Source organism: Aquila chrysaetos, chromosome 18 (assembly GCF_900496995.4).
Source record: "Aquila chrysaetos chrysaetos chromosome 18, bAquChr1.4, whole genome shotgun sequence".
Classification (NCBI taxonomy): domain Eukaryota; kingdom Metazoa; phylum Chordata; class Aves; order Accipitriformes; family Accipitridae; genus Aquila; species Aquila chrysaetos.
In genome coordinates, this window is record NC_044021.1 from 1214458 (window position 1) to 1231814 (window position 17357).

Here is a 17357-nt window from a genome sequence, read left to right on the forward strand (position 1 = left end):
TTTAAGGAAAAGCAACTTCCACAACTAACCAATCAAAATTTCCTGCTTCCTGTCAAACTATACACAGTTCATAGCAATCTTACAATTAGACATTCAGTTGTCTGGCATCTTGACAATTAGAAAGAAAAAAGAAGGATTAAAAAGGTACATATATAATTTTAATATATTTTAGTAAAAGCTACTTTGAAATTATATACAAAGTTATAGCACATAGTGTCTTAACGGTTTCAAAGCACAGAATGGTTGGTTAACTATCACACTTAGGAAACTGCAAAGGTTTGGCTCTTTCTCTGAAGAGAGTTTTGGAAGCAGCGGAAGAAAAATGTAGAAAAAACCTGTATTAAAATATTCTTCTCTGGGTAAGACCCCCTAGTACTTCTGCAATCTGCTTTGGTTTTGTTTTTCAATTCTTGGATGTAACAACAGCAGTTTTGAAAGACAGTCTATAAAAAGCAAGCATGCACAATATTTTAGATTTACCTTGTTTATCTTTGGCTCTGACTCCTTATTCCCTCTTTCCTACTACATTTCATGTAAATATTGATGTGCTTCCTTACAGTATTGGAAATTAATTTGAATTAAAGCTAAAATGAGACACTTTGTTGATAATGCCTGTCAACAAAGGAGGTATGATGGTCTATTACAGGTCCCCAGGCTTTTATGCAGGAGAGATAATGTAACTCATTTGGCAACCATTAAGAATCTGAAAGGTGCAATTTTAGCCACAATCTATTTGCATACCTTCTGAAATGATTAGCAAGCTTCTTAATGCCCTAGTGGCTATTCCAAAAGAAATTCAGCAGTAGTTCTGCAACTAGAGGAGTTTCTCATGGCTGTATGTCAAAATTTAATATGTATTTATTTTATGAAGGGAAAATTTATGGGCTATCCTTTCTACACAGGAGTTAGAACTATTGATTCAAAGACTCTTTTGAATAAAAAAATCACTGATCTAGGTACTAGTTATTCCAAAATAAGGAGCTTTCTTCAAAGCCATGTGTCTGGTAGGACAGAAAGAACGTGCAAATTAATGACAAACACAGCCCAACAATTACTGAAGAATAAACTCCCTCCCCTTCTGCCCCCCCCCCCCCCCCCCAAAAGACATTTAGTTTCCATTTTCAAATACAACAAATTTGGAACATAAATATCAATGGAAATCAGGACAATAACCATCTCAATCCTCTCTGTTGTTTTCAGGAGAAAGCTTTTTAAATATACTGCATTCTTTAGAACACTTCTATCCCCTGTAGACTTAATTCCTGTGTGTTATAAAGTCTCAAATGTGTCAAGGACATATTCACTTTACAGCTGAATCAGCAAAGGCTTCTTCCAGAAACTGCCATGCAAAGAGTCAAATACCTGCTTTAATACAGAAAATATCTACTGCTCCTTAAAGTAGAACAGATTATAAATTGGTACAATTAAGGTTTCCACTAGCAGGGTTTCCTATGAATCAAAAAGGTATTATATTTTAGGAAATAGTGCAATTTGTGTACCATCCCTCAGTGGCCGTTTCATGCCTTGAACTGGAATTTAAATTCAGCTCCAGTCAGACTCATTCAAAAATCTTTCAAACAGAGAATGCAAGTTCTAAAGGGAAATTCAGATTTATTTGAGACTACAATGCAAAGCAACTAGCAGCTAAACCAAAGCAGCATGCCTTTTTTTGAAAGGCTATGTCTACAAACTTGAAGCTGCTAACTCCTAAAACTGAAATCCCTTTTTTCCGCTTTCCTCTTGGTCTTTTCTAGGAGTTTAAGCAAAAACCCATACTAAATAACAAAACATGCTGAATTACGTGTCTCAGCCTCCACATCAGTTAGGTCTGTTTCCATCACAAAGAAAATCAAACTAAATCACTCCTTTTTCTCAGCTTGTTAGATTGAAGCTCATATACACTAGTGGCAAATTTTTACCCTCCCTAGATCTAAACCATATGTTTCTTCCTGCCTGACAAAAAAAACAAAGTAATTTCAACAATCTCAAAATGTATGTATTTTTCATAAATCATGCTCATTAGCACACCTTTATTTACTACTTCTATTTTCAATCTTATAAGAGATTTTCAGCTTGCCAAAGAGGTGACTGAGAGAGATAAGATACGAGTTCATGAAATTTTGTCTGATTTGGAGGAGATGAATCTATCCATAACAGTTAACATGCACTCAACTTAGTCAGAAGTAACATATATCTTTAGAATACCTATATGCAAAATCTATAGCAGCTACAGTTCCTTAACAGGCTATAGTCAATAAAAACCCACTTATTTACATTTCAGTCTGTGGTACATTACTTTTACTTATATGACATAAAGCATTAGCTATTTTAAGACTTTATGAAGTGGTATCTTTTAACTACCTTTTATTTGCAATCTCATTCAATTAGTTTTCAATGATAAAAGGTTTAATAAAGAAATAGTTCTTGTGAATCAGCTTGGAGACTTGTGAGACCTGGGTTCAATTGCCAGCTTTCTCTCTCTTTGGACTTCATGTGTGAAACTGGTATTCCCAAAAGTAATACCATCTCTAAAGTGAAAAACATTAAAACTTGAAACTTCGCTTTTTGTAAAACTGTTTTATGTAACTATAACAATACTTTAGCATAGATATTTAACAGGTACCTTTCCCCACTGAAGATTTAAAACAACTTTTGTTATGCTGTTTTCTCGCACACTGACTTGATTTGCTGACAAATTGAAAACCTGTGACAGGCAGTTACCTTATTCTCCCTTGATGTATAGGAGACAGCTGAACTAAAGACAGAAAAGTCTCAGCCGCAGTGAAGCAAAATAATGAATGTGATTTTTCTGATGTGATTTTACGCCTTGCAAGCATTAGGTGCCTGCCGTGTCCTTAGGGAATTTCAAGGAACTTACCGCTTAATTAAAAAGGCATTGGAAAAATATTTTAATAGTCCCTGCAGCAGGGAGCAAGGCATCATCTCTCTAGCAGAATTCTCTACCTACTTGGCTGGTGAGCTGCTGCGCTCCCGCATCTGCCGGCCAGATGAACTGCGCGCTCTGGGTGCCGATGGAAACCCTGTCAGTGAGAGGATCCGGGAGGGCTCCCGCCCCCCCTGCAGCCCCTTCTCTCCTGGATCGAGCCTTCAGCAAGGCAGGGGAAGAGATGGCTTTGAGGTCTGGAGTCCAAGAGGAATCAAGCTTCTGCTCTACATACCCCGTACGAGGGTTGCTGCCGTCCCGATCGCTGTATCAACAGACTGACCTTTCTCATGTTGCTGTGCTCGTTGCAGAGCTAACCCCATGGAAGTGTATCAGATTTGCTCAAGGCATGGCTGCTCCATCATGTCCCCGTACCAAGTACCCCCATTTATATCCCCTTCAGAAAGTGATATTAAAATGTGAGAATTCAAACACATAACAATGCTTTAGAATACTCACATTGGTTCAAGAAATGCTGTTCAAGCAGAGAGGATATGGTTAAAACTACAGCATAAAATCTTTAGACGAGACTTTAATGAGTTGGGGAACAGAAAGTTGTTTCTCAGGACTTTGCAAACAGGTGACTGACAAGAATTTCAAGTTTGGCTCTAATACCTCACACTCTTTCTCTTTTTCTTCCTTGTGGAGGTATCAGGAAATCTCAGGTAGGCAACGCAGACCAAAGCACGATTCATAACAACATCAAGCACAAAGTCCTCGATCTGACCAAGAAACAATATCATTTTGAATTTCTACTTAATTTACCCAAGTTCTGTCTATAAAGTTATTCAGTAATAAAAAATATTTACAAGGATCATGACAAATGAAGCCAGCATCCTCGAACAAGGCCAGTATAACATTTTTTGCCTTGCATCAGACTGAAGTAATTTGGCATGTAAAATGACACATTCTTCCAGCTCAGAAAAGGAATGCACTTCAGCAATGTCAGATTCAAAATGAAATAGAATATCAAGCACACGTTGGTGCATCAAACCTAAAGCCAAAACAAACTGTACATATTTATTGCCTTTGATCATAGTTGCTGTATTTGAATCAAACAGAACCTGCCAATATGCACATTAACCTGTGAGCATGTGCTATGAGATTACCTTTACCAAGAATCCCTACAGATGTCTTCAGAAGTCTCAAACATTTTGGTCCGTTGAATATGAATTCTCCTTCTAAATCAACACATTACCATAAGGAACAATTATATAAGGATTGCTTAGGGCTGTACTTGAGGTTGTACTTAAAGTGAGCTATCTAGTTTGTACTTCCAGACATAATTAGGACAAATTAGGCTGCAGTTCAGATACAGGTAGTTCAGAAGAGTGTTCCCAAACATGAAAAGATTTTACTCCCTAAGGACAGTTACGTGATAACTAAACAGATCCAACATCAAGAGCTATACGTGAATAACACCTATTCTAGAGAATGCCCACTTGGCAATATATTGTAATTACAGCCACTCTTGTTGGCAATATCCAGCTTTTACTGTACTAAAAATCACACATATACACACAAAACTTGAAGTCCTGAGGCAAAGAAGACACAAGAATTCTTATGGTTCTGAATGGGAAACGTTACACCTGTCAAGAAATGCGTAATTTTGATATCCTGGATTCTGAAAAGAGAAAGAAATAAAACTATAAGGTTGCTACTGGGTAAGACAATTCACAGTGAAAGAAACAAACAAAAAAGTCTAGATTAATGTTCCAGAAACTTCTTCTCAGGAAGAGAAAACTTTCCAATTTTGGAGAGACCTTCTAAAAGGTTTAATCAGTAGCTAGGACTGGACTTCTCAGAGAGTGGAGATGAGCACCTCTAAAGAAATGTGTAACCTCTAACTAAAGTAGTAGAGTAGATAATGAACATAGATATTAATCACAAGATGAAATGGTTCTTATGATTTAAGGCTTGCTATCTGACACAGAGTAGCAGTGAAGAATGCGACACTGTACACAAAGGATAAAATTACTATCAAATACAGGCCCTGGATCCCTGCCAGTCTCCCAAAGTGGAGATGTATTAACTCTAATTGGATCTGACCAGACAGGGAGTGCTTACTGCTCCTATTATTTTTTATTGCCTTCCTTCGTGCCACCACAATAATAAATACCTTGTACTACCTAACGCATGCTATGAATATGATAGTGTTTTCCCACAGAATAAATTTTCCGGTGCCCAGATCAAAGAAGCACTTACATGCACAAGTGGAGAAAACTACTTCTCAGATAATAACCCACAATAAGCCTTGCCTGATTTTTTAACTGAGTCATATCTGGCTATTTTCATTGGAAGTGTCAGAAAGACAACTGACTACTGTATGGATCCAGAAGCATCACAAACTTGGCTGACAAGAATGTTTCAGGGACTATCCTCTTCTCAAACTCATTTGCAGTTTGCATACTACATACCCCTATGCCTTAGTACCTAGATGAGCCAAATCCAGTACATATCATGCTGGATTTGTACTGGATATATGCGTAAAACTTCAGCAGCAATTTTGGCAAAAAGCACAGCTTTTGTTCAGAAATACAGAAGGAAAGAATGATGCTGATTTCTTTCTAATCTAAAGTAAATTAGAAAGTAAACGCACGAGACAGAACCAAAGGTGGGATAAGAGACATGAACCTAAAAACCTTTCACCAGAAGATGTTCATCTCACTACTTTAGGACATTAAAGCAGTAGTAGCCATAGTATATAATATATATAATTATATTACATTATATTCTTTATATAACAGTCTAAGAGTCGGGACATCTGGGAATAAAAATCTCACACAGCTTGTTAGTTAAAAATCAGCTCTTATCTCCTAGGCAAGTGGTCGAACCACTATGCTGGTTGTGGTCATGCCTATTCCTCCTGAAGGTGTGCCATTGTAGAACCAGGTTTCTAAAATTCATGGGATAACAAATAAAAATAAAAACAAATAAAAACTAGAAGAATTAATCTATAGACAAGAGAGTCTCTGCTCCAAATATTATGATTCTTACCCAGTAACTTGATATAGTACAATGCCTGTGGAACCTAATCTATCTTTTTGTGAATCTGCCTGCAGGTTACAGGACTCTTCACACAAAGGCCACCGTATTTAGAATAACACATCTTCATATTTTGATGACTCTTACAAGCCACAGAACAAAGTAAATAAGGCATATCTTTATTAAGAAATTCTTTAGCTTAAAAAGATTTGCCACTTCCTATGACCAGAGCTGGGTAAACACAAGGGAAAAAAAATCCACAAATACTACTGGGGAAAACCCCCACTGATTACTAGGGGCACTGCTTGTCTTTGCTTAGTTGTAAACATTTGGATTTATTGAGGTTTAGTGGGAAAAAGGCTGCAGAATGAGGCAGCTCATAAATGTTAACACTAACTGGAGTTCAGTAGAATATCCCATTTAATGATTGCTTTACTGACAGCTCACACTGAGTATCGTTCATATAATATCATCGTGCTTGTGACCCAACTTTTTTTTTGGTTTTTTTTAGGGTCAAAGAGGAGTTTCATGTAGGCTTTGGACTTTTTTTTCTCCCCATGATTTAACTATCTCACTTTCTTCTTTGGTTGGCAGGGGTTCATTGAGTCACTCTTATGCATGTCCACCTTAAATGAAAGGCTTTTTAAAAGTAAAAGGCCTTGCAGAATAGTCTAAAGATGTTCACAATGCTCAGCAACGTGCCATGCTACCTAATCCTGTCGGAAAAGTTCTGATACAGCCAAGTCCCTTCAAAGGGAAGGCTTCCTCCCCACATCTCTCGGGAAGAGTCCTGAACACTAACTGTACTCACCCAAGAGTTACACAGTTGGTTCGAAGGTCAAACTTTGCCCCAAGATAAGGTTAATTCCAATAGCTGTTTTCAAAATTAGGACCAAGCCTGTTGACTGGCACTGCATGCTACCAGGGCAAAACAAGAGATTTGGATATAGGCTTAGATGCTAATAGGTGACAGCTTTGAAGACAGGAGGACAACACTGAGTACCACGTAAGATACCTCTTTCACTCGCAGCTTCACATTCTGTGCATTAGAATTATCTAATAACAAACGAATGTAGGGGTTATCAAGTCTAGTTTCCCTGCAGGAGGAAGAGGTGATAGTCCCCCAAAAAACAGAAAGGAAGAAGGAAGGCTATTTGGCCATTCTAAGTTTGTAAGGTAGTCAAACAGGATCTGAAAGCTCAGCATCACTGTGATAAAGAGGAGCTGGCATCTTTTCAATGGAAGGCTGAGACTTTGTCTCCAGCTCTTCACAACCTCCCTGGCCCGCGCATTAGTCTTGCCCCCCCAGAAGCAGAGCCAGCTGTTCTTCACCCAGTGCCTGCTCCTTGCAGCAATTCTGACTTCCAGTGGCAGCACAGAAGCGCACGCACCGTATGTTCTTTGGACATTTATTTATAGTCTTTATCCAATAGAGCTAGGCAATTATAAAGACATAATGATAATTTGTGAACAGAAAAAAAAAGGGCTTCTACTTAAATTTGTCCCACGAGAGAACAGAATACAAATGCCATTTACTTGCAGCAGGCAATTCATGAACATGCTATCTAAGATACAAACAAACTATATGAGCAAATACCAGCAACAAACTAATCAAAATCATGACCTATTTATGGGTTGATTATAATGACAAAAAAAGACTACATATAAGTGGTGGGTAATTTGTGAACCAAATAAAGGGCTACGATTCTCACATACAAATTGCTGTCAATGAACCAGCTCTAGTTAGGGCCATCTATTTATCAAGAAACCTCTTTAGCACTCTCCAACTGGAGCTGGCAGAATGATTTATCTCTACACACGGTGATAAAGCCAAGGGAAATCAGTACTACTGGACATTTTAAATTCTGGGTTTAATTCTCTGGAGCCCTATAGTATCATTTATAACTATGTAGCTTGGACTTCAGACATGACCATTCTCATCTGGTAGCATTTTAAAGCCACTTTGCCCAGTACAGATGACACAATACACAAGGCAGCGGCAAATCAACATTTCTGTGTTCAAACTACATAATAAACCAGCTATGGTTTACATCAGCCTTCTTTGTCTTTAAAGATATTCTACATGGAAAACAACATAAATATTCTAGCAGGAATATATAGCAAGCATTCTTAGTAACAGTAGCATAAATCCCAGAGTGAACATTAGACTCTTGAAGACAAAACCATACAATCTTTTAAATGTTCTTTTTAAACTTTGCAACAAAATGGTTCCTGGAAAGATTAATAATACAAACAAAGTATTCATTCAGCTAGGGTTTTCCTTTATCAGAGGTAGTGGTCACTGAAAAAGGAGCAGAGAATAAGGTTATTAATTTTACGGTTTACTGCTTGATTTCTTTAAATAATATTCAAGATCACCATGTTGCTGTTAGGACTGGTGTCTTCCAACATGCACCAGTTTTAGACAGCAGAGTAACTGATGACTGTCCTTGCTTCAAGCCACTTAAAATGACATTGCATAAGGCCAGAAGGATAAGAAGCTACAGGGAAGCAGTTTTAAAACCGTTGCAGGGGTGCTTTACAGCTGTGTAAAAGCACACTATACCTTTATCAAGGAAAGGCATAAGAAACAAAGCAACTGTGTTTTCTGTTGCAACAGAAGATAAATGGTTTTAAAAGGCGACAACTGCCTGCTACAGTGTATATGCCCCATTATCCATCTGCATTCTGATTTCCCCATTGCTCTGGTTTTGAACTAGAAAGTATTAATACGTACAAATAGACTACCTACCACTTTCACACTTGACTTGTGACTCACATTACAACTACTTTGATCATTATTATTATTGTATGTATGTTGTAGTTTCTAGACTAAAAAGGTGCTTCTCAAACTGAGAGGAAAAGTTTATAGCTCCTTCCTACAAAAATTATCTACAGGTTACTTCCAATAACCTCAACACACTTGAGATAATACAGTCAGAAATAGTACCAAATTGGAAAAAATACAGTCAATTTAAGCTTTGTTGCTTTCTTCACCGTGTATGAAATGCATATAAGCATATATTTTTGCTTATAAGTTTAAGGTCAGTAACTTCACACATACTACACATACTATGACACCATGCACATTAAACTGTGAAAGCTGCACACTTTGATCAGAAGCTGTAGTCTGCCAGGAAAGTGACTATATTTCATCTAAGATTTTTTAGCAAAAATGCACACGCAATTTTTTGTCTTGTTAGGACCTTGGGTTGTTCCCTAGCAAAAAGTGTGGTGTACTGATTACAAGAACAAAAGGAAAAAGATAGAACCATAACAAAAATCACAGAGGAATCAAATCGTGCTCTACTTTGCATCAATTTACTCCCATCTAGTAAGACAAACAGGAGAAATACAAACTGCTTTGATAGCATTTTCAAACTGAGTTTCACGCGTACTTCCAAATCTCTTCATGAGGTTGGGACTAGTTTTGGAATAATCTATAGCATCGGGGCTTCATGAGAAAAATGTTACGTTTGTGGAGATTTACCACCTGCTATAAACCTTCTAAAGGAAAATGTATGAAAAATCCATCTGCATTTTCAAAAAATATCTTTTGAAATTTCTTCGTGAAACCTCTCCACTTCTTCATAATAATTGCTTTGTGTTTCATCAGAATTATTTTTATCATTATTTTCTGCATTGCTACCTGTAAGTTTGAGGTCTTAAGAGGGAGGAAAAACACTTTCTAGAACTCCTTGGAAAGGGAAGTTCAAAGACTTTTGTAACATCCTCCAGTCACCTTTAAGCCTCAGATAAAACCTGGCTTTATGGCATAAAAATTCAGGTTTGGTTCAGTGAACAACCCACTTTTTAGAGACATGCAATGTAGCCAACAATGAATCTTTCTTCAGATTTCATACTCTCTTTATAAGTCAGCCATACTCCAATTTCACCAATGCTAAACTCTAAATCCCAATAATCAAGTTCCACCACTGGGCATATACCGTTTCTACTCAGGATCCACAGTGGGACTGCAGAACAGAGAAAACATGGGAGTTTTTCCAGCAAGTAGTTTTTAAAATATGGCCTTAAAGTTATTTTTCAGACAGTGCAAATATTACGTTTTTGAAGTTCCAAGAAACAGCAATCAGAGACTGTTTTCAGAATACCCTCAAAGTGGACACCATACCTAATAATTTTCTTATTCATTCTAATAAATCAATACATTTTGTAACAGTCCTCTAAATAAGGGATACTTGCTCTTGTTGCAACGCATCCTGTTTTCTGAAAAATGCTTTGAAAAATGCTTTGAAAACCTTTTGATATTGGCAAAGTTTTTAACCATGGGACACCTAGGCATTTAAACTGAAAGGGAGAAATAAAAAGGAGAAAAAAATGGCGGCGGAGGGGAAAGGGACAAAAGGGAGGGAAACAAAACTGACATATATAGCACCATTTTGCTTGGATTTTTTTTCTAATGAAGAAGTCAAGTTTTTTAGACTTGAAAAGTTGGCAGAATATTGGCTTGTTCTCTAGCTTGCTCTACTTTTATTATTGTAAATGATTTTTAGTTCAGAACTTCTGTGAATGCTTTCCCTGACTCCTTTCTGAATGACTGAAAATTGTTTCAGGGATTTCTGCCTGCCTAAACCAGCAGCGCTGTGCTAGCTCTAAGCAACACAAAATGTTCAGGAATTCATATAAACCTTCATTCTGTGTTAGAAGTCAGTGCAGTGAAAGATTAAGATGTGTTTCCAAAGTGCTAAAGTATATTTTTGATATGAGCAGTAGCTGTTAAATCCCAGCACACCAGAATCTCCTAGCAGAATGATGGCTTGGCAAAGGTTTAGGAAATGAAGACTGTTGACACAGCAGATTAATGCATTTGTTTGCTTACTCCCAGTCTCTCCCCAGGTAATATTATATCTATTTAAGGTTTAATGAAATTAGATTACTCTTTTATACTGTCAGCGTTATTATCCTCTGTAATATTTGTATTCTAATAACAGGGTGGATAGGTAAGTGAATGGGGCGGGGAGGGGGGAGAATTTTCTCTTTACTACTGCCCATCTGCTTCAAAGAATAGGATTTTTGCTTTGAGTAACAAAGACAGCAGAGCATTCATTTGTATTCAGTCCAATCTATATGCCTGCCTTTCCACTGAATCAGCTTTGTGCATTTTAAAAGACAATTTTTGTAAGAATGTTGTAATGAATTATAACTACAAAAGTTACATCTCTCATGGCATGGGTTGAATCCATCCTGCTTTACACCTCTAGGTGCAAATTGCTTACTGCCAGTATTTACATTGGAGTTGAATGCACTTTCCTTTTGGCAGCAGAAAGTACAATGACATCTATTATCACAGCGTTGAGTAAAAATGTAATTTCATCCAACCAATCTGCACATTGCACTGGCATACGATTGACAGAGGATAATTTAGATTGGAAGGGACATCAGGAGGTGTCAAGTCCAACCTTCTGCTCAAAGGACAGCCAGCTATAATATAGACTGGGTTGCTGCCTGGTCTTGAAAACCTGCAAGGATGGAGACTGCACAACCTCTCTGGGAAATCCAATCCACTGCTTGATTGTCCTCGGAGTGAAAAAATTTTTCTTTATACCCAGTGTGAAACTCTCTGCCTGTTGTCTCCTGTCTTCCCACCATGCACCACTACGAAGAGCCTGGCTCCGTTCTCCATGTAAAGCCCCTGTAGGTATTTGCAGGCTGTCACTAGGCACCCCCCGAAGCCTTCTCTCCCCTGGGATGAACAAGGCCGGTTCCCTCTCAGGGCATGGTGCTCCAGCCTCCAACAGAAGGTGGGCCTCCGCTGAATTTTCTCCAGTTTATCAACGTCCTTCTTGTACTGGGGGGAGGCCAAAACTTGATGCGGTCTGAAGTGTGTTGAGTATATGGGGATAACCTCTTCCCTGGATCTGCAGAGCCAGTAGAACCAGCCAACCAAAGACGCTGTTGGCCTTCTTTGCAGCGAGGGCATGCTCTTGGCTCATGTTCAGCTTGCTGCCTACCAAAGACCCCAAGTCCTTTGAGCAGGGGGCTTTCCTAGACAGTCAGTCCCCAGCCTCAGTCATTGCACAGAGTTACTCTTTCCCAGATTTGGGGCTTCATATTTGCACCCGTTGAATTTCATGAGGTTCTTGCTAGCCCAGCACGTCTAGGTCCTTTGGATGGCAGTGCTGTCCTCCAGTGTAACTGCTGGTACTCCAGTCTGGTGTCATCTGCACACTTGACAGAGCGCACTCTGTTGCCTCCTCAGCTCCTTACCACTTCTATACCTTCCATTAACAACTACCCTCTGAGCCTGACATCCAAGCAGGTTTTATACACCCAGTTGTCCACCCATACAGACCATACATCCTAATTTAGATATATGAATATTGTGGGAGACAGTGTCGAAAGTCCTGCTAAAGTTGAGCTACTGCTCTCTCCTCATGCACAAATCTGTCATTTTACCTCAGAAAGTAATCAGGTTGGTCAGGTGTGATTCATCCTTGGGAAATCCATGCTGAATGTTCTCAGTCACCACCGTCTCCATCATGCGCCCACAGAAGTAAGCTCCAAGGAGGTGTGATCCTTGATTTTCCCAGGGACTGAATGCAGACTAGCCTGTTGTTCCCCAGATCATTCCTTTGGCTTTTTTTTGAAGGTGGAGCATTGTGGCAAAATTTTAACTTCAAATTTAATTTGTCACCACTTTTAATAATGCAAGGAAATTAAATCAGAAGAGATACAATAATGACAATCTTTCTCAGTCTGGTAGTAACTGTAACCACACTCTTCCACCTCTCCCAAACATACACATGCTTTATAGTCTTAGGAGCCTGGGGTAGATGACAATGTATGCAGGAGTAAGCCTGGACACCGGAGGAATTAAAAACAATTAAATTTGGTCTGCTTCCAAAGTTACTGTTTATTTTCAAAGTTAAGGCCACTGCCTTTTAGTTTCTGTTGTTTACAGAAGCAGTGGTGTTTTCTCAGTAATCTTTTACCACATGCAGTTAAGGATGCAAACTGAATGCTAACTGCTCCACAGCTTCCACACAAGCAAATATAGGACTATGGAGAACTAAGATGCTGCATCATTACCAATACCATGAAATTAAAATTATGACCTGCATCCCAAAGAAGGTAAAATACTGCCTTACTCCTCAAATCATAAGAATTTAAAGTAAATTACACTGTGTAATTTGGTATATCTTGGGATTTTTAAACTATCCTTATATATTGCAGGTATGGTATTTATATATAAACATATGGTAATTTCAAAATCTACCAATCTACCAAAATATTAATATTTCTTGGAAAATAAACCTTAGTACTTACACTCAACTGGCAGGGAGCGGGGCAGAAGGAATGTTAACAAAATCCACAGTGATTCAGTGAAATAGAAGTGAAACAGAATTGGCTATGTCAGGAAAACACAATAATGCTACCTGTGGTTTTTTTTTTTTAATCATACAGTTTCTTACACTTGTAAAACATACACTGCCCGATTACATAAAAGCACGTGTGGGAGTCAGACTAAAGACCCCACTAAGGTAGTATCCTATTTCCATGAATGACCAAAACCAGAGGTACAGAGAAGAATGACAGTGGAAGGCAAGCATACATCATAAGGAGTATAGGAGCAATATCTCTTTAGCAGCAAGAAATACGCATAAAAAGAACCTAGAATCATTACTGAACACAATTTATTAATGAACCATGAAACGTAAAATTTTAGATCCTCGCTTACTGAATCAAACATAAAAGGTAACACAGTAAGGGAAACTAAAAACCGAAGACAATCAGAATTATGACAAATGACATAATTCTTGGGGCTGCCATTATAATGTAAATATCCCACAATGCAGTGATAGTCTATTCATATAAAACCAATTCACTACATGTTTCTGTAATTCAGTTTCTGTCAGGAGACCTCTACAATACAAACAGCATTTAGTATTGGCATGATTTCACTTAAAACGCTATGGTTTACCAACCAGCAAGCTGTTTTGACTAGAATTCATCAAATCCAAGCACAGCTTTAACCTATTAAAAGCTTTTGTATTACTGCCTATCTGTCAAGGAGCACAATGAGAAAGCTATGAGGATAACATGCAAAGAAACAGTCTCACCTGAATGCACCAAATTACTATAAAATTTCTTCACACTCAAAAGAAGCAATCTTCTCTGAAGAATATCGTGCTTTCAAGTGAAAATTAAATCAAATATTGAACCACAATGCACATTTTTCTTGGGCTCTTGATAAATTATAAGCTATAGACTATAGAGTTTTAATTAGTAAATCATAATTTTAGTAATTAAAGGATTGATCCAGTTTCTACTGAATCAGTGACAATTTTGAAATTTACTTCATTGATTGCAAGATCAAATAAATAGGATTAGGGGTTTTTTTTCTCTTGTTGATCAACAGATACTTTCCCTAAATTTATCATACTTGGTGCCTACTCGCTGGGAGACAAACTATGCACATTAACAATCCATTGCTTTGATGAGCTATCCCCTACTAACATGCATAGGACTAAGTATTTGAGAACTACTTTAAGTTTTATGCCATGAGGCTCTATACATGTTACTCCAACCTAGTATTTCAGTCTCAGCTGGGGACGTCCTTGTTCTGCAAAAACAGTTCTCTGAAAGCCTCGCTATTTTTAAGAAGCTTGAAATTTTGAACCAAGAAAGCAATATTTCTAACCAAGGCAATTTTAGGTGGAGGATTATTTTTCTTTCATTGCTAAGTTCACATATAAATGGGCAAATAATAAGGCAGGGTGTAAAACTGCATAATGAATGACTTAAAAATGAGATGAAAAGGAAAGGTAATAAAATATTTGTGAGCAGAAAGGTCAGCAATAGCAATAGCAGCAATTGTACTTGCTATTTGTAAAGTTACTTCTATCTCAGAGGATCCTAAACCACCTTAGCTTGGGTGAGAATGTACCCTGAAGTACACAAAAAGAATAAAAGATAGAGAAACTTTGTGAAGTCTTGTTTGTAGAATTTCCAACTGATCACTCCCTCAAGAGCATGTAGGCTTCATACCTTCAAAGGAGAATAGGAAACGGACACCAAAATTTGACTTCACAGTATAAAATAAACAAAGACATTGTTAACTGCTGAATTCATCTACTCAGAAAAGGTAGAAGGTAGAGTTAATGCTGTCAAAGAGGAAAAGCCATTGTTCAAGGGGCACTATACATATTTCGTAACTGATTCACAGAACATTAAAACTCATAGACCTCATAAACTTTTGCAGGTATCACAGCAATGCAGAGTTCATACCTGTGGCAAGATAGATGATATGGAAAAGCATGTCCTTGCCCTGCACAACATCCACAACCACATGGGAAAATCGGCTGTTGTCTTCCATGAAGTAAGGAATTGGAATAACTGGTTGAACGACCTCATGCATTAAGAAGAATTTTTGAGCATCTTGAAGATTTCTCTCAGTCAGATTTACGTACAAACCCTGGTCCATGGTGCCACACTGTAAACACAGAAAAGTAACATTACTATATGCATCAACGATAACAACAGATTTACTGTCTGATTTACAGCACAGGAAAATAAAACCCAAGAGTCTATCTTGTAGTGACACTGTGGAATTTCACTTTCAGGTCTCATTTTGGTGCTGACCAGACTGTTCACACAGCGACTGAGGAAGCTCTGCTTTCCTGAGGCAGTACTATGGAGGCTCCCTACCTCTAAACAATAGGGAAGGGCACCAGACGGACACCACAAGTGGGCTAGAGTAATACTTTGCTATATCCTATGCTCACAGGGCGGGAAGAAGAAAAACTACCATCCAACAAACCACAGAATTTTCTGACTAGTTTTCTTTAGAATTTAAACAGACACAGTGCGGAAGACCTAACAAATTTCCAGAGGAAATCCCATGTCCTACTGCAGCCAGGGTCTGACAGAAATCCTAGGTGAAAGCACCATGCACAGTTCTAGCACCTTCTTCAGACCCTGTGCTTACTAGCCAACAAGGGCCAGTGTGGAGCTCTAACTATAAAGTGTTATCCACGGCAAAGACATTTTTGCTTTGGAACTGACTATATCTTATATCTGAAAACTGTACTCTTTCCTGACAGGAAAGCGTTCACTAATTGCATGCACAATTTTCGACCACAGGTGAACAAAGCAAAATAAGTGGCAGTTAATTTTAGCTCTTTGTGTTTAAGTCTTCAACTAACTGAGGACACAAAAGAGAAAGCTGCTTAGTGCATGTGAATATGTAACCATCCGCATGTTTACTCACTTACAACTGCATCACGGAAGTAAAGCAGTACTTCACAACATTTATCAAGTATGCCGGTGATGTGAAAGGCATACCCAAGTCATACTTTTTTTGTTCTATTCTACTATGTCATAAATTATGCCATGAATTACAGCATGAACAAAATAATACAGTGTGCAAAGCCCTACCAGTTATTTTTTCATTATTGCCATGTTTTCAATCTGAAATTAAATGCTCATTCCAAATCCACAAATGTTAAGAAAAACTCAAATAATTTCATAATGAGACTTCATATGATGAGGAAAGACAGTTAAGCAACTGGCAGGAAACAATTACTTGCTCTGTGAGCACTCTGCGTGTCAGGCCAGTGAAAAAAATAAACTACGCCAAAGAAGAATTTCTCTGAATCTATCACGCAGGAAAGATTCCAGCTGGAACACTCATAGTACACTGAATACATATGGCCCTTGGTCTTACGATGGAAATTGTCCTGTGTAAAGAGAAAAGCAACAATCTCTGGAGAAAAACAGTGTTCCTCAAAACTGGGACTCCAATAGTATTCTAACCTGGAAAATATTTCATTAATATAATCCAGTCTTGGAAATACAATGTCTGATGCAACTATCACTACATAGCAGTAGTCTTCCTTCAAATCACACACTTCGTCTGTTATTGCTGAGTAGGTGAATACTCTGAGGATAAATCTACTTCTGAGACTACACAAACAGAACTTCTGATATTTTATCATAAGGACTCTACACAAGAAAAGTCCTTCTTTCTGGGAAGGAAACCAGTGACTCAGCCAATGAATATCCCATCTATGTGAAGTATGTACTCCAAAGCACTGTCAAATCACAAAAAATGGTTACACCTAGCTCTAAGCATTACACTAGCTTCTGGTATACATCACTGCTGCAGTTACAGAGCCAGAAATCTAACAGAAAGTTCAACAGAATAAAAGATAGCGCCTGCAAAAGAACAGAAGCTCGACATTGCTAATGATACCTAGAGATCAGTTAATGCCAATTGGCTTCAATACTGTGTTGTAAGAGGCCACGTTACAGCTTTTAACACTAGTGCTGGCCTGCAAAGCTGTTGCTCAATGAGATATGATACACCTGTTGCCACTGTTCTCCTAAATTGGATGAAGTATGAGCCACATTAAAATCAGCCAGACTATCCAAGCAAGAAATTTCTTCAATGCCTCAGTCTTGACTG

At 38.1% G+C, this 17357-nt stretch overlaps 1 protein-coding gene across 5 annotated transcripts in view; it reads right to left on the reverse strand.

Annotated features, from left to right (window-relative positions):
- SEMA5A (semaphorin 5A) overlaps positions 1-17357 on the reverse strand; it is a 341199-nt gene that overhangs the window by 112021 nt on the left and 211821 nt on the right. For all 5 annotated transcript variants that reach the window (XM_030041900.2, XM_030041903.2, XM_030041902.2 and 2 more), the window contains one exon: positions 15179-15383. In XM_030041900.2, coding sequence (XP_029897760.1) covers positions 15179-15383 — 205 coding nt within the window. The remainder of the gene's footprint in view (positions 1-15178; positions 15384-17357) is intronic.